The 24,771-nt window shown below is 40.5% G+C and overlaps 1 protein-coding gene across 3 annotated transcripts in view; it reads left to right on the forward strand.

Moving 5' to 3' along the window:
- Window positions 1–24,771, forward strand: part of ASAP1 (ArfGAP with SH3 domain, ankyrin repeat and PH domain 1) — a 148,542-nt gene that overhangs the window by 41,775 nt on the left and 81,996 nt on the right. For all 3 annotated transcript variants that reach the window (XM_065753174.1, XM_065753175.1, XM_065753173.1), the window contains exon 3: window positions 9,261–9,390. In XM_065753174.1, the coding sequence (XP_065609246.1) occupies window positions 9,261–9,390 (130 nt within the window). The remainder of the gene's footprint in view (window positions 1–9,260; window positions 9,391–24,771) is intronic.

The following is a 24,771-nucleotide window of genomic DNA, read 5'->3' on the forward strand; positions in this document are numbered from 1 at the left end:
CAGAAAAAAAATAATGTGAAAAGCCCCAAATAAATTGTTTTTATCAATTGCAATATGTGCTCCTTTGGACATGAGCACAGACACTTTTATCAGAAAATGTCTAAACTATTGATCCTTATGAGGATCACAGAATCCAATAAATCAGTAAATCCTTACAGAATACTGACTGCCCATGCATGTACTGGAACAAACAATAATACTTACGATGTATTTTGCTTTGCTTTCACAATTTTCAAAGTTGGATGGGGAGGGCGGGATATAAAAAGGACACTTTGTAAGTCCTCTGAAGTAATCCAGATCTGGTAACTGATGTTGTTTTAACTTTGCAAACAATACATCTATGAGATCAGCCCAAAAGCTCTATGGCAAGTTTTGTGCGGGGGCTTGAAAAACGAGGGACTCTCCTCTTCTAGTAATGCAAAACACAGAATAGCACACAGTTGTCTAAATATGCTCTTGTTTATTCAGTCACTGGATGGTGAATGCTCTTGTTTTAAGAGTTTTTGCTGTATTTTATTGAGCCACTAGAATGGCATTTGGATTGCCTGACTTGAACTCCCTAGAACAACATTTGCAGTACAGGCATTGGTTTGCTTTGTACCTGGTGCTCTGGATGGAGCTCTCCTAGCACAGGTCACTGCTCTCCACCCAGCAGCGTGAGCCTTTCATCTTCTTTTCATCTTCTCTTCTTCCCTGGGGAAAGGGTTGACCATACTGAACTCCAGTCCAGACAAGGGGCGTGAATCATAGCTGCTGATCTGAAAATTGAATAAATCTTCCTTTGGTGTATTTGCTCTGTCACATGGTTATGCATATTTTGGCTTTTTAAGCCCATGATGCCTGAATAAGCAAGAGTCCAGATGTCAAACAATTATCTTTAGAAAAGTATGAAGCAATTAAGCTGGATGTTTTCACTTGATTTTGAAACAAGATTTAGGTTTTTATCTCCTACTGATCCCAGATTTTCTTGAAGGAATAAAACAAAGCATCCCCACCAACAAGCAAATAAGTAGTGGTATAATCACTAAAACAAATGAAACCTTATTTCCTGAGGATTTGTCTTGACTGAACCTCCTGAGAAGGTGCAAACCATCAGTGAACCATTTATAGGGTCTTTTTCCTACACTCATTCTCTTGATACAAAGCAAAAGAAGTGCAAAGCTTTTCAGTCCACGAGGAAAATAAACACCTTTTTTCCTCTCCTCATTTTTATCTTCCCACAAAAATTGTGTGACTACAGAATTTTGAAAGCTTTCCTGCTCTTCTGTTAAATTGTCTGGCATTGGCAATACATTAAAAAATAATAAGGATAGATGGGCAGATGATCATCTTCTACTGTAGTCAATGGAAAACCAGTCAACTTAGGAAGTGGCAAGCTCATTTACAGTGGCCTAAAATAGTTAAAAATAGAAGCAAATGACTAGCCAGACAGAAGACCTGCTATAATGGAATTCCAGACCAATCTTCTGAAGCTCTTCATTTAATTTAGCATAGGCGAACACAGGCCTGATGGACTAGATCTGTATGGCAAGACCAGTTTCCAAAAGATGCTGACCAGAGTTTTAAAAGAATCCCACAGCTGTGACAATCAAATGTCTGCTTTAAAAGACAGACATAACCTAATTTTAAAACGGAGCCATTTTTGCTTCATGCTTCGAGCTTTAAAGCAAGTAAGGTTTTTAGAAAACTAAAGAACTAACAATATTTATTCAACACTGTAAGCCAGCCTTTGAACCTCAGCTCAGTAGATCCATGCATGTGCATACTTGTAAGATTATCTTAGAACTAAGTTCATGTAAAGGCACACGTGACTTCTGTATATCTGATTGGTGTGGCAGGGTCTCAGTCTCACTTCTGCCACGAGATACTGTTCAAGTGCTGACAAATTCATAAAAGAGAGATGGGTAAAAAAAAACCCTAAAAACTGGATCTCTGTCCTTTATATTTTCATAGCATGATCAACTAGAAGAAAGTCCTTTTATTTGCTTGCCAGTTGTTTTTTTCTGTCCAATAAAATGCTGATGAAATTGTTCGGCCTGAAAGCCCTTCTCATCATTCAGCTGTTTTTTAAAACTCATACAATAAAATGTACAGTAAAAACACTGTCCTGCTATGGCACTATTCAACTGGAGATCCCAGTGTGCTTTCACCCAGAAAAATAAATGTAATTGTCTGCATTCCAAAGATAGAGAAACAAAGCACGTAGCATGCCATGTCACAGCTGTGAGTGGCAGCTCAGGAACTAGATACCAGGTCTACAAAACCTTTATTTAGTTTTCGATCTGCTTCCCAGGTTCATTTTGGCCTGAATCATCAGTTTCACTGCAGGTGAGACACATACTGCCATCAGGATATATCCAGCACTTTAGCTAGATGTAGCTTAGAACGAGAAATGTGCCTGGAGAATGACAAAGCTGTATCATTTGCAGAGGGAAAGAGAAAATATTGAAATGTTTGCAGTGCGGGTTGAGGCTTTATTTCATTCTCTTTTTGTTTTGGAGAGCCTGCTATGCCAGCTGCCCTGCAACATGTTCATTTTTGCAGTATCAGTTACTGATCTTAGTCATTGCCATTTTCTATATTAGAAAAAAAAATGTATTCAGCTACTACTGATTCCTGCTTTACAGTGACTCTCATCTCTCTTGGTTTAATCACAGAGTACTCCTTCGTGCTACTTTGGCCTTGTCTTGCTCTTTGCAGCCCTTGCTCTCATGAAAGCCAACGTTAACTCCTCTGATTTCCTGCAAACATTTCTTCCATGCTCTGCCCAGTGATCTTGCAAGCACTCAGACAGAAGAACTATGGACATCCAGTATAACCATGCATCAGGGGGTGACACTGGGCCAGCAGCAAGCAACAGAGTTATGATTGCACCACAGGCAAGAGTTAGATTTGCTAGAGGTTCCTATGCTGTTCCCAAGAGTTTGATTTCTTTCAGCTGTCGTCTATAAGGCCTTATAGAAGAATATACTGCTATTTTTTAATATATTCTGTAAGATCTCTTCAATGAGCATCTCTAACAACAGAAGATCCTGCCTGAAATAAAAATACCAAATTTATCACATCTGCAACAAAAAGTGAGCATGTCTCCTGTCACCAGCCCATTGCCCCTTGCTGCAGGCTGATGCTTTGCTGTTTTTCTCATTGGAGGATGCAGAGGTTCCAGGGCCACTCTAGCTGTTGTTGCTGTGAGCCTGGAATGTCATTATGTGTTTGTCCGCATGGCTCCTGATCTTGCATGACAAAACCAAAACAACAAAGGCAAAACTGAATCAGCAACTTAGTTGGCTTAATCTTGTGTAACTCAATGCTCTGCTCTGTTTTCAGTGTTGTTTTCAGCTGGCCTTTGAGATAACTGTTTGGGCTTACTCATCACTCAGCTAAGCTCCTTGCACATAACACTCAAAACATACCATTCAGTTCTCTGCTTCTAATATTTCGATTTCTCATTTGGTACATACAGTGTTAAAAATGCAAATGTTACCAAAATGTCTTTTATAATGAGAACACAATGGATTCTCTTATTGCTATCATATTAATATTAAAAGAATGCAGAAAGAACCTTTTGTTTAAGCCACTGTTGCTAGTGCTAAAAGGCTATTAAATGAATACTGTAGTTTCTAAGACAGTCGCTTATGTTTTCTTAACTAATTTCAAATACCAGATGAAGAAGAATGCTTTGAAATGCCAGTATTAAAATTGAAATCAGCTGATTCTTTTATTCAAAACAGTCACAGTGGTAACAGAAATTGTTGATGCAGCTCGTCTATTTCATGAGCCTCATTGCTAGATACTGTAGCTTAAAAACACAGAATTGCAACCAGCATGTTTGCTGGATCTGGATTTTGGTTTTCTTCATAGAGAGAAATTATTTAGATATGAATGGCTTTCCCTGCCTGGAAATTTACCTGACTATTCTGTCTAAATAACAGTTTGTTTGCAAATGCCAAATCCAACTGCATTCTTTCTCAAGTAAAACATTTTTGCAGTTTACCATGCAAGTTCCCTTTGGCAAATTAGCACCAGTCACAATGTGTGATGTAGGCTTTGCTGTTTAAAATAGACTTTGCCTTTTCCTGTGAGTACATCATGCATTTATGTGATATTAAAAGCTCAGACATGCTGCAGGTTAGAATATGTAGCTGTTAAATTCCATACAAGGTTCAGTGAGCTGATGGGACCGTCCTCTGAGGGTGAAGGTCCTCCTGGCTGAATGTTTCCAGCTGCAATATGAAGGAGTGGTGCTCCACATCCCTGCATAAATTGGGTGGTTCTGTTTAATATAAAACTATGGGAGTTCCGTTAACAAAAAAGCTTTCCTGACTCTTAGCACAGGAGCTATTTCAAAATGAGCAGCCAAACTCACTCTGCTAAGATTTTTGTTAATTTGAGCTCCTTTTATCTTCTAAACTCATCACTCAATTCAAAGAAGAAGAGTTGAATTAGAAACATTTGCTCATGTTCTAACACCTCTTGCTGTAAATCTAAATGGGCATTTCTCATTAATTTTGTCAGAAGTCATCTGACAATAAACTTACAGAAATTTAACTATTTAATTTTATTTAATAGCAGCTGGCATGTACATGTTTTCCCAGGGAAGCTCAATCCAACAGAATAAATGCATTCTTTTGGGAGATCAAACTCCATGGCTGCCTTGTGCCCTGTAGAGCTCCTGTACAGTAGGTTGGGATAACAAAGTGGATCAGAAGAGATGCTGAGTACTATGTTTAGCTGAAATTCATGATTATAACACCAAACTACAAACTTGTCCAGAATATCAGTGTAGTTCAGTAGTATAGCCTAAGGATATTCTCCTGATGGTTCTTAGTGCTCCATTACTTCTGTCACTATTCTGATACTTTCCATATTTGTGAAGATGCAAAAGAACATAACAACTATATAGTTAACTAAGACATATCTAAAAGTGAATTATAAGAAAGAAAGAAACAGACTCTTTAGTACGGGTCTATAATGATAGGACAAGAAGAAATAGTTTCAGACTAAAAGTGGAGCACTTTATACTGGATACAATGAAAAAGGTTTTTACTGTAAGTGTGGTGAAGCACTGGAACAGATTGCCCAGAGAGGTACTGGATACCCCATCCCTGGAGACATTCAAGGCCAACTGGGCAGGGCTCTGAGCAACCTGCTCTAGCTGTAGGTATCCCTGATCACTACAGGGGAGTTGGACTAGATGGCCTCTGAGAGTCCCTTCCAACTCAGACAATTCTATGATTTGATGACATATACATTGCGATGATTTGTTGCATTCATTAAACATTAATGTCTGATCTACAGCAGTTTTCTCCACAGTAATAGCCAAGATGGGAAACTCGGAAGTAAAGAAATGAATGTAGGTGCAAAGTGGCATAACCTCTAAGAGGAAAAAAAAAAGAAAAAAATATTTGACATGAGGTCCTGACATGGTGATGTCCATACTGACAAAGGAGAGACATCCATGGATCAGCCATGCACTTCCTTCCCACCTCACAGCTCACTCCTCTGCCACATGGCTGTTTGCATGTGGGTGACAGCTTGCATGAGCATGTCTGGCACCATTTCAGTGCCTGGCCAGGGACAGGGTCACGCTGGGTTCCCAAAACCAAGAAGCAGTCTGCATGTGAGCCTGTGTAGCTGCAGCAGTGTTGGAGGCCTCGGGGCCTGGGGCTGCTTGGTGTGATCACAGCGGATTTAGGACAGCAGGGCCACAATGTCCCCTATCTGTCTCCTAATCTTTAGTGGACAAATAAAACCCCCGCACCGCTGTGGGGTTTGAACTCTTTGTGGGGCTGAAGCTGTAAGGAGCTGTGTGAGCTGCTCACTCCTGACCCAGATGGGTGGTGGTTGAAAATGTGCAGTGATGGCAAGAGTCATCATCACCTGATGACTACTGCCTGGCTCATGTGAATGAACTGTTGATCTCAATCTAAATATAAGATGACTGGAGTACTATAAAATGAAAAATGCCACAGTTGCTACTCAGCTGATTGCAAAACACCTGTGTTAGTAATTCCTGCTGTTGTTGCTATGCTGGCCAGCCTCTCCCTGAGCACGGTATCACAAATGCTACCAACTCGCTGAGGTGCACTTATAGCTTTAACTCTCCTGTTGGCAAACACGGTAAGGAAGGCCAAGGGAAACAAATGGGTTTGTAGACTGAATCACTGGGTGGGATGGAAAATCAGAACAAATTCCTTAACTGCGACGCATTGCCAGTCAATAGCTGTGTTTCCAGGGCTACTTGAACCCTACTTCCCCATTCCAGCCCTTCTGAGGATGGACACAGCAATGCCTTTCCCATTGTAACAGGGATTGAAGCACACAAAGCAAGGCAGCACAGCCTCCCCCAGCCCAGGCACAGGCATCCCGAGAGCAGACGCTGCGGAGCAGAACTTTCACAACCTGCTGATTATTCTATGCCATTTGTGATGTGAAACAGTGATTTCAGTTAGTGGCAATTTATAGAGAGGTGCATCTGACACGTTTAGAAGTGAATCTTAAATGCTCAAAACAGGAAACGTGGTTAAATCTGAAATCTGCTATGCTAGCTGAAACAGTTATATAATTTGACTACTTAAAATGCAAGCACATTTTCATAGGCAAGTTATGTCTTTTATTATTATTATTATTATTATTATTATTATTATTATTATTATTATTATTATTATTATTATTATTATTATATTAAATAGCTAATCCTTCTTCCAGGGAGTTTAAATGGAGATAATGTAAGCCTAAAGTGGTCATGCCCATAGGGTTATTTTCTGTATGAGCATTTGTACAGGGAATGATCAAATGCTGCTTCAAAGCAGCAGAACTGAGTACCACGTTCTCTTTAATATAGTGAACAATTTAAGAACTGTCAAAAAAAAAATAATCAGACTAACAGGCAATTATGATCAGTAGCATCTGATCTTCCTTTTTCATCTCTCAGTCCGGTTCTGTTGTCTTTATTTCCTGCGTTCATTCTACTTTTTATATACTTGGCATTTCATTTTAGAAGACTTTTTTTTTGCCTGATGAGGAAATGCATGCTTAGTGGCTTTAGCCCAGCCATGCCTTCACTTTGCCATTCTTGGGTGCTCCAGTTTCCCCCCCTGCCTTCTTCTCTTCCTTCTCTTCCTATGCCGAGAATGTTCTTTGACTCTGCAGTTCAATTTTTCTCTAAATAGTATGAAAGAACCTATCCTCGCTGCAATCTGTCCACACTCTTCATGTCAGCAACCATTTTCATCTCCTTGCTCTCTCTTCCTCCTCCACCGCACTTAAGAACACGATCATCAATTGATTTTCTTCCTACCTCCTCCATTTGCTCTCTCAATCTTCTTTTTTTCCTCTCGCTCCATTTTTTTAGTGCAACTCCTACACGCTTCTTTTCTCAGCAACCTCCTCCTCCTGCCCACCCTACCCTGAGTCTCCCAGCGTGCAGTGCTGGCCAGCCCTGAAATCTATCTCCTCTGAGGCAAGATGCATCCCTATTCCTATCTCCTCTTCCTATCCCTATTCCTATCCTTTTCCCCATTTCCATCCCCATCACTATCCCTATCCACATCCCAATTCCTATCCTTGTCCCCATTCCTATCCCTATCTCCATCCCCATCTTCATCTCCATTCTCATCTCTATCTCTCTCTCGCTGTCCCCAAACCCTCCTTAAAGCTATCCATCCCTATCCCCCATTCCACCTCTATCCCCAACCCCATCCCTATCCCCATCACATCATCCCTAAACCCATTCCTATTCCCACCCATCCTCATCCCTGTCCCCATCCCCATCCCTGCCCCTATCCCCAACCCCATCCAAATCCTTATCCCATTCCACCCCTACCCAGCAGTATGCAGGCAGCACCACATCTTGGAGCACTGGTCATGCTCTTGATGACAGGGCTGCATAAAAGTCCTGCTAAGGAAATCCTTTGTATGGGCATACACAAAGCAGGTCTCTCCTTTTAATGCTTACTCAGGCTCTGCAACTTTTTATTGGTGTTTTAAACTATTTCAGAGAGTTTTGTTAGAATTACACGTACAAGGTGCTGAAGTACAGGAGTAGGTGCTGACAGACAGAGCACTGAGCTGGACACATCCGTATCACACTGCTCATTTTCAGCTGTTCAGATGTCAGAGCCATGAAATTCTGGGCTTTTGTGGAGACAATCCCTAAGACAAAGAGAAGGAAAACCCATAGTAAGGTTCAATAAATCAGGCTGAACTGACAGATGACCATAATGCCTTGAGCCTCCTGAGACCCGGCCTTCTCTAAAGAGGCACATATGGGCCCCAACAGCCAAGCATAAAAGAAATCAAAGTAGAAAAAAACCAAAACACCTCATTATCGTTGTCTGTCAGTTCTCGGAGTTACACGATGCAGCAACGAATAAAGGGTACTCCCAGTTAGCAAGAAATGCCACTTTGGAAGGATGTGACATTGGTTCCAACCGGATGATCTTCAGTTTCCCTTATATCCCATTCAGTGAGCAGCACTCGGGGCGGGATGGGGGCTGTGGGGTCCCTGTGCCAGGCGGAAAGTGGGAAAGCAGGAGGAGCTGGGCAGTGCTGAGCCAGGGCAGGAGTTAGCTGGGTATGAGTGTGGCAGCAGCCGGCGTGCAGTGATGGCTTTGATCCGTACTGCGGTCGCTGTACGGTCCGCGATACCCTCGCGCTTCGTATCACGCAGCTCTCGCCCACCCACGCCCCCCCCAAAGCCGCGCCCCGCGGGTCAGGGGAGGGGGGCGGCACCGCCGGGGAGCGAGGAGAGGGGAGAGGCGGCGGCGGCGCATGCGCAAAGCACTTCCTCGTTGGCCCACGTAACAGCTGCGGGCGGGCGCCGGGCAGCGCGTGTCGCTCCGCGGTGACTGTCGGCGGCGGCGGCGGCGGCGGCGGCGCAGCCCCCGCCAGCCCCGGCTTCCCCCGGCCTCTTCCCCTCCTATCCCCGCGGCCGGGGGGCGCGACCGGAGCCCGCTCAAGTGCGTGCTCGACTCGGTGGGGTTGGAGGGGATACGGCGGTGGCGGTGGGTGGGGGCTCCTCCCCGCCTTCCCTCCCTCCGTCCGGGATCTCGCGTTCCCCGCAGCCGCCGGGGCTTGAGGGAGCGCCCCCCAGCGGCGGGGCGAGGAGCGGCCGCGCCCCCTGCACCCCCCGCCCCATTGCTCGGATGCTGCGGGGCTGCGCTGCCTGCTAACATCTGCCCTCTGCTTCTTCCCCCCCCCCCTCCCCTTCCTCCACGAACCGCTCTGCTTTCTCCGCTCTGGGCTCTCCCCCGGGCCAGGATCATGCCGGACCAGATCACCGTCTCGGAGTTCATCGCCGAGACCACGGAGGATTACAACTCGCCCACCACGTCCAGCTTCACCACTCGGCTGCAGAACTGCAGGAACACGGTCACGCTGCTGGAAGAGGTACGTCGGCCTTGTTTGGTTCTCTTTACGTTGGCTTTTGAGAAGGAGCACCGGGGAGCCCGAATCCCGGAGCTGGAGGCATCGGTGCGGTGTCATTTGTGGTGTTTTAACGGCGGGACTTGAAGCCGTCCTGCCCCGAAGGTCGGTGCCTGGAGTGCATTAACATCGCGCTTCTGAGCGATTTCGGTGGTTGTCGTGGTAGGAAAAACTGGATATTGGGGTTTGGGAGGGAGGATGGACGCTGGATTTTTGTCTGGGAGCAGTAGCAGAGGTTTCCCCATTCGTTGGATCAGGGCAGTGCTGAGTTCTGGCTGCGGGATGCTGCTGGGGAGCTTTGCTTCTGAATTGAGGTGAGGACAGCGGGATGGATTTGCGTTGAGGAAAACAGCATTAAAATAGAGTAGGTGTTGGAAGGAGAGCAAAGTAACGTGTAATAACGTGTAACGCTGCAAAATAATGCCCTGGGAGTAGTTGTGTTGTCTCATTGTCTCAACCTTGAAGCCTCAGCGTTGTGTTTTCCTTAGTGCTTATTATTGCCATCATTTACACGTGCATCCTGTTTCACATCATGAAACAAACGTGTGAAAATGGATCAAGTTACGGAGCTGGATTCTATAGGGTACCACTCACTGCATCCTACCTGAGGTTTCAGTGTGATTTTCTTGTGGACGAGGTCAGCAGTCAGAAGGAAATGCCTTCCAAAGGGTTTTAAAAAAGGAAAGTATAGCTCATTTCTTACCCTGCACTTGGTTGAAGGTGCATCATGATTTATTTTTTTTTTTGCTGTTTCACAGATATGTTGTGGGCTTGGATTATGTTTTTAGTTTCACAAATATCTGTCCTTACATGAGGAGCCAGTGCTTACATCGCAGATGGATTTCATAGATTCTTAGTTTTGCTGAACTGTTGGTAGGAGTGAAGCATTTGGTATGAAAGCCATGGCCTTCTGATGGACTGGAGTAAGGCAAATGTGATTTCATACAACAAACATGACTTAGCATTGATTTAGTAGAGAAAATGTCCACGTTCAGAATATTTGCAGCTCTGGTATATTTTTTTGCAGAAGCTGGTGAGGTAGTGGAATGATTGTGAGATTGCATTTAAAATTATGTGCTCTAATTATATAACTTTGAGTAACTTCTGCAGCTCTTCCATAATGGTAACTGCTTTTTTCTTTTTTTTTTCTTGTAGTTAAATTGTGCTTGCTTGTAGGCTCGTAAGAAATCAACCTGTTTTGGTTTGTGTTTGGCAGTGTTGCTGCCCCCTGGTCTTAGCTGTGTTCAGTAGGTGCAGTTACTGTGGGTTTATTAGGGCAAATGACAGCATTCATGGAGTTAAGTAACAGTATGTGTTCTCCCATCACTGGTGATTTCCAGGGTAAGGATACAGTTTTTATGGTTTGGAATACATGCTCAGAGTGCACAAATGTGGTAATGCCCTTCCAGATAAACCAAATGAGGGTGGTTTAATTCTAGAAGATAAATTGTACAGTTCTTCTGCACCGTTTTTGTAGATTGTGCATGTTTTCCAAGTTTAATATTTAATTTGACAGTAATAAAATTTGAGTGATAGAGAAGACTTTTCTAGTGCAGGTATTGCTATTTCTTGAATTTCTTTTCTGTAACAGTTCTGTGTAGCCCACTTAGCATGTTTGCTGCTTTCATCGATTCTGGACTTGTTTTGCTTTTTATCTGTCAATATAGGAAGGCTTTGCTTAATAGGAAGTGATACAGATACACTCTGCAAAAGATCTGCAGCTCTTCCAAATTGATCTGAATTAATTTGCATGAAGAGATGCAAATATGGCAAGCAGTGTGCTCCTTCACAGCCTTTGCGTCCTTTTTGTAGCTGTAGCTTTCATGCACAGCTCTCCTGCTCCAGTGTTAAAGCTCTGTTGGTTTCTGTCGATCTGCTTACCCAAGGCTGTGATTCATATGAAGCAGTGGATGGAAATTGAATGGCTGAAGTGGCTGTTATGTGGCTCTTCATGCAGCTGCTATTATCCCTGCATTCGTGGATGACTGAAGAGCTCTTCAAGCAGCTCCTGAGCTTCAATTCTGACCCCGTTGTATTAATGCAAACGGGATGGTCTCATCCTTGCAGATTTTTGATTTTTACACTAACGTTGCATGTGGGCTGGAGATCTCAGTGGGCTCTACAGGCAGTATCAAACTGTGCTCTTAGGGCTCTGCAGCTTGAACTGTCTTAGCTTGTTATTTTACAGTGAACTCATCTCAAAACAAACTGTGCCAACCTCAGTGACTGTGAGGTTGTTTGTGGATAAACTGATCATAATCTTATTTAGAATACAGTAAATAAAGTAAATCTGTTTTCTGAACAGAAGTTGTAGGGAAGTGAAACAAATGATCGAAAGTTAGATCTGTTTCATTGCTTCTCAGTCTGATGCAATTCCTGCTGTAGCTCAGGGCAGTGGTTAGGTCAGAGCCACCTTTTCATTAAGAATATGGCAAAAAGAAATAGTTGTGTGCGTATGTGTCTGTCTCTAGTTCCACGAAGGCTTTACAGAACTGTGAATTTACTGTTCCTTAATCACAGTTGAGGAAGTTTTATGAAACAATACAGTAGATTATGGAAGCACTTGCTGTTTCTTTCTTCATTTTATTTTCTTCCAATGAAAGGACAGTTTATTCAGCTAAGTGGGTTAACACAAATCCTCTCTCACTTATGACTCTTCAGATATGATTATTTTGAGATGAGGCTTTGTATGCAGCTAGATGCAATTGTGGGAAAAGGATTCAGATAAAATATCAGTGCAAGTATTTTTACTGATTAGGAGGACTTCACTTTTGGAAGTTGTTGATGGAAGGCCTAACAAAATGCAGAGACAGCTCAACAAATCAGAAGCTCAGGAAGGGTTTGCTGAAAGGTCTTGTGTGACTTATTTAAAATAGTAGAACTAAAATTTGAGTCTGTTGTAATATTATCAAGAAGGAGAAGAATATCCTAGTTAGGCAGCAGTTTATTGACTAGAAAGGCTTTCACATGCTATTTAAACATGTGAAAGCTTGCAAGTTAAAAAACTCATGTTCTAAGGAGACAGAGTTCATGCTTTTTGTCATCTAGTTGAACCAGAACAAAAAGACCCTGTAGCTAGGCTTAGGAGCCTACTGCTTGAGTAGTTATCAAAGAACTGCAAGACGTTTTTTAATCATCACTTTTTTTTTTTGTGTGTGCTATCTAATGGCTATCAGTAAACACAGATTCTTAAATGCATGCTTTCTAAGGCCAAAATAAGAAGTTTTTTCAAACTCCAAGCAGAGGGAGCAAAAACGTATACTGAGGTTTAGTTCAGGAGAATTTGTAATCTGTGCTTCTATCTTTGTTGTTTCCTTCAGTATTACAGTCATAGGGTGAAGACGTTTTTTTAACTTCCTATTTCTGTGTAAAACTGGGAGAAGTTTTGCTAATACCATTCACGTGAAAAGATGATTACTACATGCGGAGATGGGTGGGTAATAACTTAGGGTTTAAACAATTTCTCTTTGATCGTGGTATAGACAGATCACTGATACAGTATCTTAAAACGTATCCTCAGCTTCCTTCATAAGAAACCTGCTTTTGTAGTTTCAGCGTCTCCCTGATTTTTACCCATATAGATTTTTTGGAGAGTTGATTTTAATCCCTTAATTGGTACCACTGTGGGAACTAGTTTGAATTTCTAGATAATGATAATTTCTGTTTAGAGAATATGCTCTGTGCATGTGGGATCTCCACGAGATGCTCCTGATTACCATTCTTCTGTGTCCCCTCAGCTGGAGATGGGACACCTTTTCTCTGAAGGGACAGATTATCATGACCAGGCAGTTCTAAGGAAGGTGCTTGGTAGGACTGTCTTGAAATAGAGGTTAAGCTTAAATTCCCTTTTAGGCATACTGGCTAGATAAGAAGTGGCAGTACCTGGATCACTTGGAAGCTGATGGTCAAGAAATAGCCACAGTTGTTTCCATTGCCCATTTTACTGTTAAGCTCCTCTACTACTTGAACATTTTCAATTATTAAAATTATTATTATTATTGTTTACTCTTCATTGAGAAGTTGCAAACACAAAACATGCTTTCTGGCAATTAGATCTTGTCATATACTTCTTTTAATAAATGTTTACTAATAAGTGGGATACAAGATACAGCTGCAGATATATTGTAAACAAAACAAACAAAGAAACAAAAGAAAATCCTGCGATGGCTGTTGTTTCTTTGGTTATTCACTGTGCAGATCTGCTCTAGTTGAAAGGTCATGTATTGCATCAATAAGATAATTGCATTGGCTGAGCAGGAAACAGAAATCAGCTCAATTCTGGTGAATTCCCTACCTGGTGTAGGGAACCTGCTTTGGCAAGGGGGTTGGACTCGATCTTTTGAGGTCCCTTCCAACCCCTATGATTCTATTGCTTGCAATGCAAGTTTGGTATAATCTATCGTGACTTGAAGGGAGATTTTTTTCAAGTGCTCTTGATCATGTCATGGATGCTTCTGTAAGGTCAGAGTTGGGAAAGTCTTCTTGTTTGTGTGTAGAGTACTTGTTTGTTTTTAGTATAGCAGCCATTTTTCATAGTTTCTAATGAGTAACTTTCCCTTAGTTCCTTTAGTGAGAGTTGCTTATTCTACTGCATGGAAAGACTTTAAAGACAAGGGTAAGGCAGCAAGGTTTTTGCCTGCTTGTGATTTTGCTGGAACTTGTGTAGAACTAGTTAGCACTAAAACTGCCATACAGTCCGTTCATCTACAGTGATTTCATGTGTGTTTCTGTCATAAGATCCGTTTCAAGTGAAAAGGTATTCTGTCAAGGGAGGCAGAAGAAACCATGCAAGAGAACAGGAGCACTTTGTTTCTAAATCAGTTTTCTGTTTTAGTTGGCAACACGCTCAAGATTTTGTTCACTGGTCTGTGTTGTGAAAACTCACGAGATCTGTTTCGTGTGTTTGAAGTGAAATATGTTTTTCTGTAATTCATCTCTTCATTTCTGCTGAAGTATCACCTGCATATAATTGTAACAGAAAAGTCATAGCATCCTAGTTGGTTTTGTTTAAAAAAAAAACAAAACAAAAACAAACCTAAAAAAAAAAAAAGAGAGGGAATGTGGGAGACTGCAGCAGCACTAGACCCAAATCCAGCTTTTCCTAACCTTGTAGCCTATTTCATATAGCAGTTAGGAAGTCTTGCACCGTTCATTCTAAAGAGCTGGTTCTTAACGTAACTGATCACAAGCAACCTTCAGTTTTCTAAGAAGTGTGCTTTTGGTAGCAGAGCATGCTGAAATAAACAGGCAAGATAAGTTTCTTTGCCAAAAAAAATGAAGCTTAGGATACTTAAAATTATGATTTAAAATACCAAAGAAATAAAAATATGAATGGAAGCCACAGCGATAGGTTATGGGGATTGACTTCTGATCATGCAATTGAAAATGTGAAGAAAGAGAATTTACAGCAGCATCATATATTTATAGTTTCACAAATACTTAGTTGTAAATACCTTTATATTTATGCAAAGTCATAGTGTATACGAAGTTGGAAGGTACCCATAAGGATCATTGACTCCAACTCCTGGCTTCACACAGGACCACCCAAACCCCGATGTCTGAGAGTATCGTCCAAGCACTCTTTGAACTCCAGCAGCTTGGGGCTGTGATCACTGCCTGTTCCATGTCCCTGTGGTGCAGAAGCTCTTCTTAACCCCCTGATACAGCTCCATGCTGTTCCCTTGGGCCCTGTCGCTATCATGGAGAGCAGAGCTCAGTGCTGCCCTTCCTCTCCCTGTGAGGAGCTGTGGCCACCATCAGGCCTCCCCTCAGCTCCTCTGCTCTGGGCTGAACACACCTGGGGACTTCAGCTGCTCTTCATACATTTTGTGTTGCTTTTTTTTTGAACACTCAACAGGAGTCTTCATGTTTGCTCATCAGTTAGGAAACTGTGAAAGTATTCAGTGGTTCTCCCTGCTCCATTTGCTGTTTGGGTAAATCCCAGTAGAGTGTGTAGCACGTAGTCATGGGAACTTGGGTTCTACAGAATCCATAATCATGAAGGGAAACACATAACATTATTTGTTGCAAAGTTAGTTCTAGTTAATAGGCAGAAGTCAGTGAAAATGTGTTCTGTTACTGGTGTGTGAGAGTGAAAGCTCAGATAATCACAGGGCTTTTATTTCCTGCAGGAATACATCTGAAGGTACTGCATGGTATGAAGCAAGCAGTTGTGCTCTATTTCTAGGTGACAGTATTGATCTGCATTGTACCTATTGGTTTTTGAATACCTGTGGGCTAATGCTGAGGTTTTCTATAAGCAGTATGACAACGTTTTTGAGATGGACAATAGGTTTAATTGTGTTGAGTGACAAACTTCTCCTTTAAGGCTTCTGTGCAAAACCATGTTGGGACCACATGGCCTCACACAGTCGCTTTAGCCTCAGTGAAAGGACAGTCCTGAAGCTGTGTTGTTCCTATGGTTAAGCCAGATGTTGTATGCTTTTTTTTCTGCTGTTTGTTTTTAATCATCCCCTCTATTTTGACCTTACTTATTTTACCCCTTTTTTTTGTTTTTGTTTTTTGCATTTGCTGTTGAGAGAAATACAAAAGCCTTTTTGGTGCGGAAATTATTAGTGACTTGATAGGGCAATAGAGTCTTTATCTTATTAACCTAGAAACATTTCCACAGTATAAGCACTTGATCAGCCGTATGGGGAGGCTGGGGACCTTCAGAACTCCACTTGATGATAAAAGAAGCTGTCCTTACAGCGGGGCTGCATCATTGGATCTTTTTAGGGGATGTGCAGGCAGAGTGAATTGGTTTAGTTTCATTAATGCATTTTTTTGTTGGAAAGTTTACACTGAGCTGGTTCTTGGCAAGAAAGAGCCACTAAGCCCAATGAAACTAATGGAAGCAAAGTTGATAACTTCCTCTTTCAGTGAGAAAGTGACTCTCCTTTTTAAATAGAGGAAATGAAATGTTACGGGATTGTATTTCTACAAAGCTGTTTTTAAAAAAAATTATGAAATTTTCTATGTTATATTTGAAGAATAATTTGGTTACTGATTTTTTTTGGGACAGGTGTGTTTGTTTCTAAATAATGAACCTGTGACTCGAGGAAGTTGATTACTTTCACCCTCAGTGTGGTGATTATTACAGATTAATTGTCTCTGCTGGTTTAACTTGGCTTGCACAAGGAAAACGATGTGAACTTTGTATTCTAGGGAATCCATATTGAAATTAGTACTCGATTTTTATTGTGTTACAGTTTGTTTTTCAGATAAAGTATCTTCTTGATTTTTTAAGGTTCACAAAATATCAATTTGGAGCACTGGATGGGAAAATACTTGAAGAGATCCTGTTAGGGAACTTAGTAATTTCCATAGCATTTCAGAAAAGTTTTACAGAGGTGGGAGGGTGGGAGAGAACATAATGTATCAAGCTGTTTGCCAGGATAGTTGTGAGCTTGTTAGGAAACCACGAGGTTTTAACCTATTTCGGATTGAATTCTTAAGACTCTATCTCTTTAAAGAGTGAAACTCTTGAATAGATTACATGTGACTCATTTAACTCTTTTTCTTATGCTCCACATAGATATGCTGAAGTTCTATACTTACTTTAACTACAAATTCTAATTCAGAACTTAAAAATGATCATGTCGAGCATACTGCTGGGCATTCCAGTATTTAAACCTCAGTTTGTATACTTTTCATGTAATTGACAACTATTTGGTATTGTATTCAAGTTGTCTTGGATAGAATGAGAATGTGGTGTTATTGGTGCTTATAGAAACTTGGATTCCTAAGGTGCTTTACCTTCTATTTAATTAAGGCTATTTTTTTGCCAAGCAATATGTGGATTCTTACAAATCTTCTGGATAAGAGATACTTTTGCTATATTTAATTTAGATGGCATGGCATTTTTTGTAGAGTTCTTATTGGTGATTCTTAGGCATGAAATGGTATGTAGTATTTATTACAAAGGGACAAGCAGTTCTCCTAATGCTGAGCAGACAGTAGAAGTAGTTGAGCTGTTGTGTTGTCTCATGTGTCAGGGAAGTTAAAGCAGCTGTTAAAAAAGTGAACGTTAACACAAACTCCAGTGCTTCTATTCAATGCTGACAGTGTGCCTGCTTATGACCTTCAAAATCAATTTGTTTATTGTCACTGCAATGAGAGGGCATATGAAGCTGTTGAATTTTAATAAAGTTGAATGAGGCTGGGAATTCCAAGTCCCTTGACTTGTTGGACAAACCATTCTGCACTGGGGTTGTTGTCTGGGAACTCAAGGAAAGCAGTCTATAAAGTGTAACAGAATGTGCAAGCTGGTGCTGCCCTGAACAGTGCTTGGTAGTATGATTGTTCTTGTGTTCTTGATGTAGTACATAGTGTTGCTGGTAAGTGGTTTATGAGATGAGCAGAAATGGGATGACTTCTAATTAGGAGTCTTCAAGGAGGCAGTTTAAGTGTAAAATATAAGAAAGTTAGTATGCTGGTATATATATATATATATTTTTTCTTCCCTCACTAAGTGTCACAATTATGGAGCAGTATAAAAACCTATAAGGAATGATTCTGTGCACTTGGAATATCCTAAGTCTGCTGTCTAACCCGACCTCTTACCTTTGAGGAGTGCTTATACTATTTCTTAGTCATGAAGATGAGCTCAGTAACAAAATCATAACTAAACGTGCCTAATTAGCAAGACATTAATTCACATGATCTTAACAGTCCTACCAACTCTAAAGAGAAAGTTGAATGAAGTTGCCTTTAATGTTTTGGCAAAGGAGTTTGTTTTTATTGTAACACTGGTCTTGAATACTGCATTTTCCTAACCTTGTAAACAGTGCTTTGATTTCTTTTACAAATAGTTCTTGTTAAGAGGCCTTGCAAAAAATGAAGGTTTTTATGCTTTGTTCTGGGATTTTTTTTTTTGTATTGTCATTTTTGCAGCAACTTCACTGTCTTTCTAGGGAAGACTTTTCTTATTCCTGTTCTGAAGGTATGAAAGAAGTGTACTGAGACTCTTTGATGTGGAAAACTGTTCTTACTTAGTGTTAGGATACCAGTGCTCTCTGAACAGACTTTTGTTGGGGAAAGAAATATCCATATTGGACTTGGGTAATTGTGGTAACTTCAGCACACAGTATAAATAGCATCTCTCTGGAGATCACCTGCAGAAGCCTGCATGCCAGAACAGTGTTTGCTCACTAGTGCAGTTGTAGGGAAGATGGTGCTTGTTCTCTTAAAGCTTGCAGTTTAAAAACTGTTTGTAGTCCTTTGGTGGCAGTATACTTGCCAAGCTAGTACTGCTTTCACAGAACTTTCACAGAAGATGCTTGGAAGGAGCAACTGCATAGACTGACAAAGTAAATATAAGAAAAAAATAAGTTTCTTTCTTTGCTTTAGAGGTAATTAAGCTCTCTGTCATGCTGCTGACTTAAATCCTCAGATTGACCTCCTGCCCTTTTTTGTGCATCCAATTTGACTTTGAATGTTTCCTTGCTTGCTTTATTCCACCGTGTCTAGAACAGCTTCTTCCACAATGCATTATTTCAGTGCATGCGGTGGGTTCTGGTTAAAGTATCTGTCATGGTGTTGCTGGACTCTGGGAAGCCTAGTCTGTTTGCTGAACTCATCTGTAGTTCAGTACAGCTTCCTGTTTTTCTCATCTCATTTAATTGGGCAACAAGTTCCAGCGAAGCAGCTTCCTTCAAATTGAATCAGTGGATATCGTGCATATACTAAATAAGGAAGCAGCTACTGTCTTCTTGACTCTTGCAACATTTGTTGACATTGTTTTATTGCTTTATTCTTGCAGAAGGCCAAACCCAGGTATGGTTATTATTCCCCTTTCTGTATTTCTTTCCAACTTTACAACTTGGATATAGTTTTGCTTTATGTTGCTGACTTCAGGCAGGAAAAAAAAAAAAGACATCTCTTTATTGTTACTGTCACTTATTCCTACAAGTAATGGTGCTACTTCATTGAGTACAGATGTGTTCACTGCTGGAATAGTCTTAAGATAATCATGAAATAAAATCGACATGCAGAAGTATTTATTAAAGTTGTTCTGTTTGTTTTGCAGTGAGCATTGCATAGAGTAGTTTTTTTTTATAGTGTGGTTATATTATATATATTTCTCTGAAACACTTGCTTTTCTTCATGACAGAGGAACATACAAGGGGAAACAAGAAGAAAAAATGCAGAGAATCTGTTTAGAGTGTAGGGCACAGTCTTGCCTCAGTTTATAGGGTGAGCTGACTAGGGGATTAGTATGTAGTCATTGATTTCATGACTCAGGCTGTAAGGATGTGCTACTAAATGGAGGAATGATTCTCTGCTGGTAGTTGTATTGTTCTGAAGACAATGATATTTGGATGGATGCCTCCTCCCTGATAGGGAAAACTGCCCAGTATAAACATCCAGGCTGATCCTTTGTTCATATGCCAACAGTTAATGCGGAAGGTTTTGATTTATGACTTAAAAGGGCATTTTGAGTGTCTTCCATCAACTAGAATCTGTAATTTCAAAACTGTCCTGTGATCTGTGGTAGAGTAAGAAAACCTGAACTTGTTGGTTGTACATCAGCGTGAAGCAGAGCAGAAGCTTTGCTCAAGGTTTTAGTAGTAAGTGGAGTGCCTGTAAAGAATGCATTTGGTGCAAAAGACATGATAGCTGTTTGTGATTTCTGAGCTTTGGATTTCAAAAGTGTCATCTAGTGCTGGGCTTGAAGGACTCCACAGTCAGCATGAGCATGCTCTGAGCTAGCAGCCTGCTGAGTAACTCCACCATGTGGAGAGTTCATAATGCTTCTGTTGGAGTAATTTACAAAGAAGGTTTCAGCTTGATGATCATTGAGAATTTTTTAAATTGTGATTAGATCACCCTAAAACCAGGTTTAGTGATATTAAGCACTAGGTTCTGATAGGGGGATTCTTAAACTATTGTGAAACTTTTTAGTGTTGCTTGCTCTCTGGCCTTGAAACTGTATTACGGTAGTGGGGAAGAATAAACAAATTCTTGATTTTTAAATCAATCAAATGCTAGAGAACTTGGTTTGGATAATGAACTTGCCTAAGATGTGAGAAAATTCATGTAAACAACATGTTTTCCAAGTGATCAGTGATTGGCTTTTCTTTGGTCTGAGAACTCCCTGTGAGATTGAGTGGTCTGCTTGAATGGGCAGAATATTGAGGTAGAGACCTAAATGCAACTGAATGTATTCACTGAATGCATAAAATCCTATGGAAAGCCTGTTTACAGGACACTTAACTTTAATGGAAGCTTTTAACTCTTATCTGTTGTCTCACTGTTTTTGTCAGGAGTGCAGACAGGCACGTAGTAGGTGCAAAAATCTGCAGGAGGCAGTTTAATAATTTGTTTTCTGAGCTGGTTGTGAATGAAAAGCATGACTTTCTAACTGGAAGAAAAGATATAGCAATCCTAAATGTGTACGACCTTACTAGATGGTAAATGCTTAAAAAAAGAAAACCAAACCGAATCAAACCCCATAAACCTGTTCATTCACTTAGCACTCAGCCCATGTATATAAAATGGGCCAGCAATAGCTTGAAATACGTGGTCTACTTAGTGACTGTGTGTGTGTTACATGGTAATGAGTACTATGTGAATGGAGCCTGCAGTCGGGCTTCTGTGTTCTTTCACCTTATTGTTCTACTTCTGTTGTGTGAGTGTAGAATGCACGCATGCATCAGTACAGAACTACTGTCTGAATGGAGCTGCTGTTTTCTTGTTTCTGGCCTGTGAAGCAAAGCAAGTGTAGCATGTAGAGAAACAGTGCTTTTGCTTAGGTGATACAAGCATTTTGTTTGCATCAAGCTGATCTGTAAAGACGAAGCATTGCCCCAGGGATTTCACTTTCCTCCTGGAACTGAAGGACATTCTTAGCAGTTTGGGATGATACAGGTGCTCTGGTTTCACTGGATGGTATTTGTGGGCTCAGATGGACTTCCAGTAATCAGTAGTTGTATATGTGTTTGGTTACAATGGTGTGGATTCACCTTCAGGTTCATTTTGAGCCTTCCTAGGTAACTTGCAGTTGATTTTGAAGGCCTGCTTTGTTGCTTAATGCAAATGTGGATAAATGCATACTTCGTGTGTTTTTGGTGGCCCTGAAAGCCTGATTTGGATTTACTGTTGCACCACATCATGTTTGCAGCCTTTGAAGTGTTTCTTTCTTTTAATAGTAGTTGGCAAACTGGAACAGAGGAAAATGTGAACTGAAAAGAAAATGCAGATGGGACAATAACTGATCAAAGGCAGGCCAAGTGACGTGCTGCTGAGTGTTTATGATGTATTGGTATAATGGATTTTACTGTCTTCAATTCCAAAAAATAAGATGGTGTGAAGTGTATGGTAAAGTGTAATGCAAAAGGTAGATAGTAAAAGAATGTGGTCATGTTCCAGGAACTGCTGGGACTACATAGAGCTGAGTACTTAGCACGATGCTCCAGCTCACTGTTCTCCGTAACGTTGGAGGGGAAAAAAAGGAACTTAATTTCAGCTGAGGAAAAAGAAGCTGTGTTTAAAAGACTCGACCAGTATTTAACTTAAGCATTTCTTCATATTGAAGCTTTATGAATTTCTGCTCTGACATGGAGCAGCATGCTTGAGTGAACGCGAAGGATCTGAGTAGAGTTAGGAATAGTCAATAGTTTCATTGTTGATACAAGATTTACGTAAGATTCAATTCTGCTACTAAGTATAAAAGTCAGCTTCTTATCAGGAGAAATATTCTTTCTTCTATTGACTCAGGCTTATGTTGTAAATGTTTTTCATGCATTCTTTCCTTCCTTCTCTCCTACCATTTGTCCTCTTCCTTTTGGAGAGGAGTCTGATGTTGAGTGGAAAAACCTAATCTACTTGCAAGGATTTGAAATGCTGTAGTACCAGCAGTAAGAATTCCAAAAGGCTTGCTTGACAGCGTTTTATTTGAAAACATACTTTTATTTTGTGGATAGTTTAAAAAAAAATCTGATTTCTAACTTTGCAGAGTCTGTTTTACTGGTTAGTTTGTTCTGACAGTTCAGTCCCTTGGAATTATATTAGTTTTTATTGTTTTTCTATTTTTCACATCTGCTTTTACATAACTTAAAACTCACTGGCTTATGTGACTATGATCACCTGCATTAAAAATGAGGCAGGTGAACTGATAGGGAATAAAGTACTGTGTTGCAAAACACATTTGAACTATTACGATTGAAGCAGTAGAATCTTCATTTGCACTTGATATTCTTAACTGTTTTCTTGGTTGTCGTTTTTTCACCAGAAACAACTGCCATGTTGACTCAAACTCCTCAAAGACTTTTGAGTCCTCAAAAGACTCAAAGTTCACCTTTGTCAGCATCCCACCTCTTGATAGTCAGTGATCAGTAGCATATGCAGTGGGAAGAACACAAAGAACAGATAAATTTACTTTGATTCCAAATTCTCTTCAGAAATATCCTTTGCTGAAAGTGACAAGCTGAGGTATCTTGGATTTCTCTATCTCTGATTGCTTGAGTTCAGAAAGGATTTGTTACTATCTGTGGCAACCTACGTTTCACAGTTTAGCTGGGTGTTGCTTACGGGAAAATACAGCCTTTAAGTGAAGCCTGAATCTTGATGATAAAACTTGAAGTCTCTGGTTCTTGTAGTTTGAGAAAGTAAGTGATCATTCACTGTTTGTTTCTCCTATCCAGATTTTAGACCTCTTTTGTTCTATGTTTCTTCTGGAGGCTGAAGCATCTAAGAATGTGTGTTTAAACCCATCTCTCTTAGGAAATGTCACTGTAGTTTAGGTCAACCTAGCTGCCTTCCTTTAATCTCCTTTTATGTTAGCCTTTTTAAGATAAAAAGAACAAAATGCAGTTGTTGGTATAACAATCCCCTTTGCTCTGCTCTTACTCCATCCCTGATGACTTGCAATATTCTGATTTGATGTCTTGGTGTTCAGTAATATTCAATGACTAGTGCAGGAAAATGTAAAGTCATAGAATACTTTGGGTTGGAAGAGACCCTAAAGGCCGTGCAGTTCCAACCCTCTGCCATGGGCAGGTTGCTACCCACCAGCTCAGGCTGCCCAGGGCCCCATCCAACCTAGTGTTTGTGATGTTATCTGCTGCTACTCACAGCTAGTTGTTCAGGCTGCTTCTTTAACTGGAACTGTTAATATTGTTAGCAGACTTTGTCACCTCACTACTCACAGCCTTTTGTAGAATATTTATGAATAAACCGATCTGCAGATGATAGAACTACTTCCTGATGACTTCCCTTGAATGACAAAATTAATAATTTATCCCTAGTTTATTTTTTTTCTTAAACAATTACTGCTCCAGAAGAATGGTTTCCTTTCATCTCTTGTCTGTTTATTTTTTCCAAGAACCTTTGGTGATGAATGTTGTTAGTTTCTAGAAGTTCAAATGGTTTGCCAAGTCGGTTGCTAGCAAACCAATGGATGAGACATTCAGTGACTTGAATCTTGAGAGATCCCTTTTCAGAACTCATGGTTTTGGTATTCTGTTTATCGGTCCATGTCTCCCTTTGGTGTGTTGGTTTCTTTCAGTCTGAAATGAAAGGTAATGCACAGCATAATTAAGGCTGCACATCATCATTAATTTTTCCTATTAATGTTTAAAAGTACACTACTTTTAATGTATTGTGGAGGAATGTTTATTATGAATTTCTTATTTGTGGTTTTGAGTTTTGTTTTTATCATTTAATTTGCAGATACTGATATAATCTGCTTGTTTTCTCACAACTTTTATTTGTTGAAGGGTATTTTCTTTTAGCTGTCTTCCTTGCTGACTCTTTTGTTGCTGTCATCTGTCTGAAAGTATATGTTTTTGAAATGGCAACCATTCATTTACTTAGGTACAGTCACTTCACGTATTGTTGTCAATCAATCAGGGAGAAAGGGAAAAGGTCTCCTTCAGTGTATCTTAAACACTGTCACACTGAAAATTACATGTGAGCACCAGTTTGGTACTAAATATTTAAACTAAACAAACTGAACACTTATACTATTTCAGCAGGAATTTCATCTAGCACTGAGCTTAAGTTGAATGTACTTCCAAAAAGTTTATGTCTAAGTATAGTGTTAGCCATGCTGGTACATTTTCAAGGAAAAAAGATCTTCTTAATCATGGCTGTGGTACAGGACTGGAGTGCTTATTTAAGAGTTTTATTTTAGGAGCTTGCTGTAGAGATCAGCGTCTATGTTTCCTTTAATTATTTATGTGAAAAGCATCTGTCATCCATCCTCAGAATGGGTCAAGGGAACATGCTTTCCTGATGTTGTCCCTGTCCGTTGAGCTGATAATCAGAATGTCAGCAAACTTCCTGTGCTTTCCCTGTGGAAAGTTAGATAGCACTTCTTGTATTAGAATATCCTGCAACAGA

This window comes from Cyrtonyx montezumae, unplaced genomic scaffold, assembly GCF_038088225.1.
Source record: "Cyrtonyx montezumae isolate F1298 unplaced genomic scaffold, pur_monq_1.0 scaffold_8, whole genome shotgun sequence".
Taxonomy (NCBI): Eukaryota; Metazoa; Chordata; class Aves; order Galliformes; family Odontophoridae; genus Cyrtonyx; species Cyrtonyx montezumae.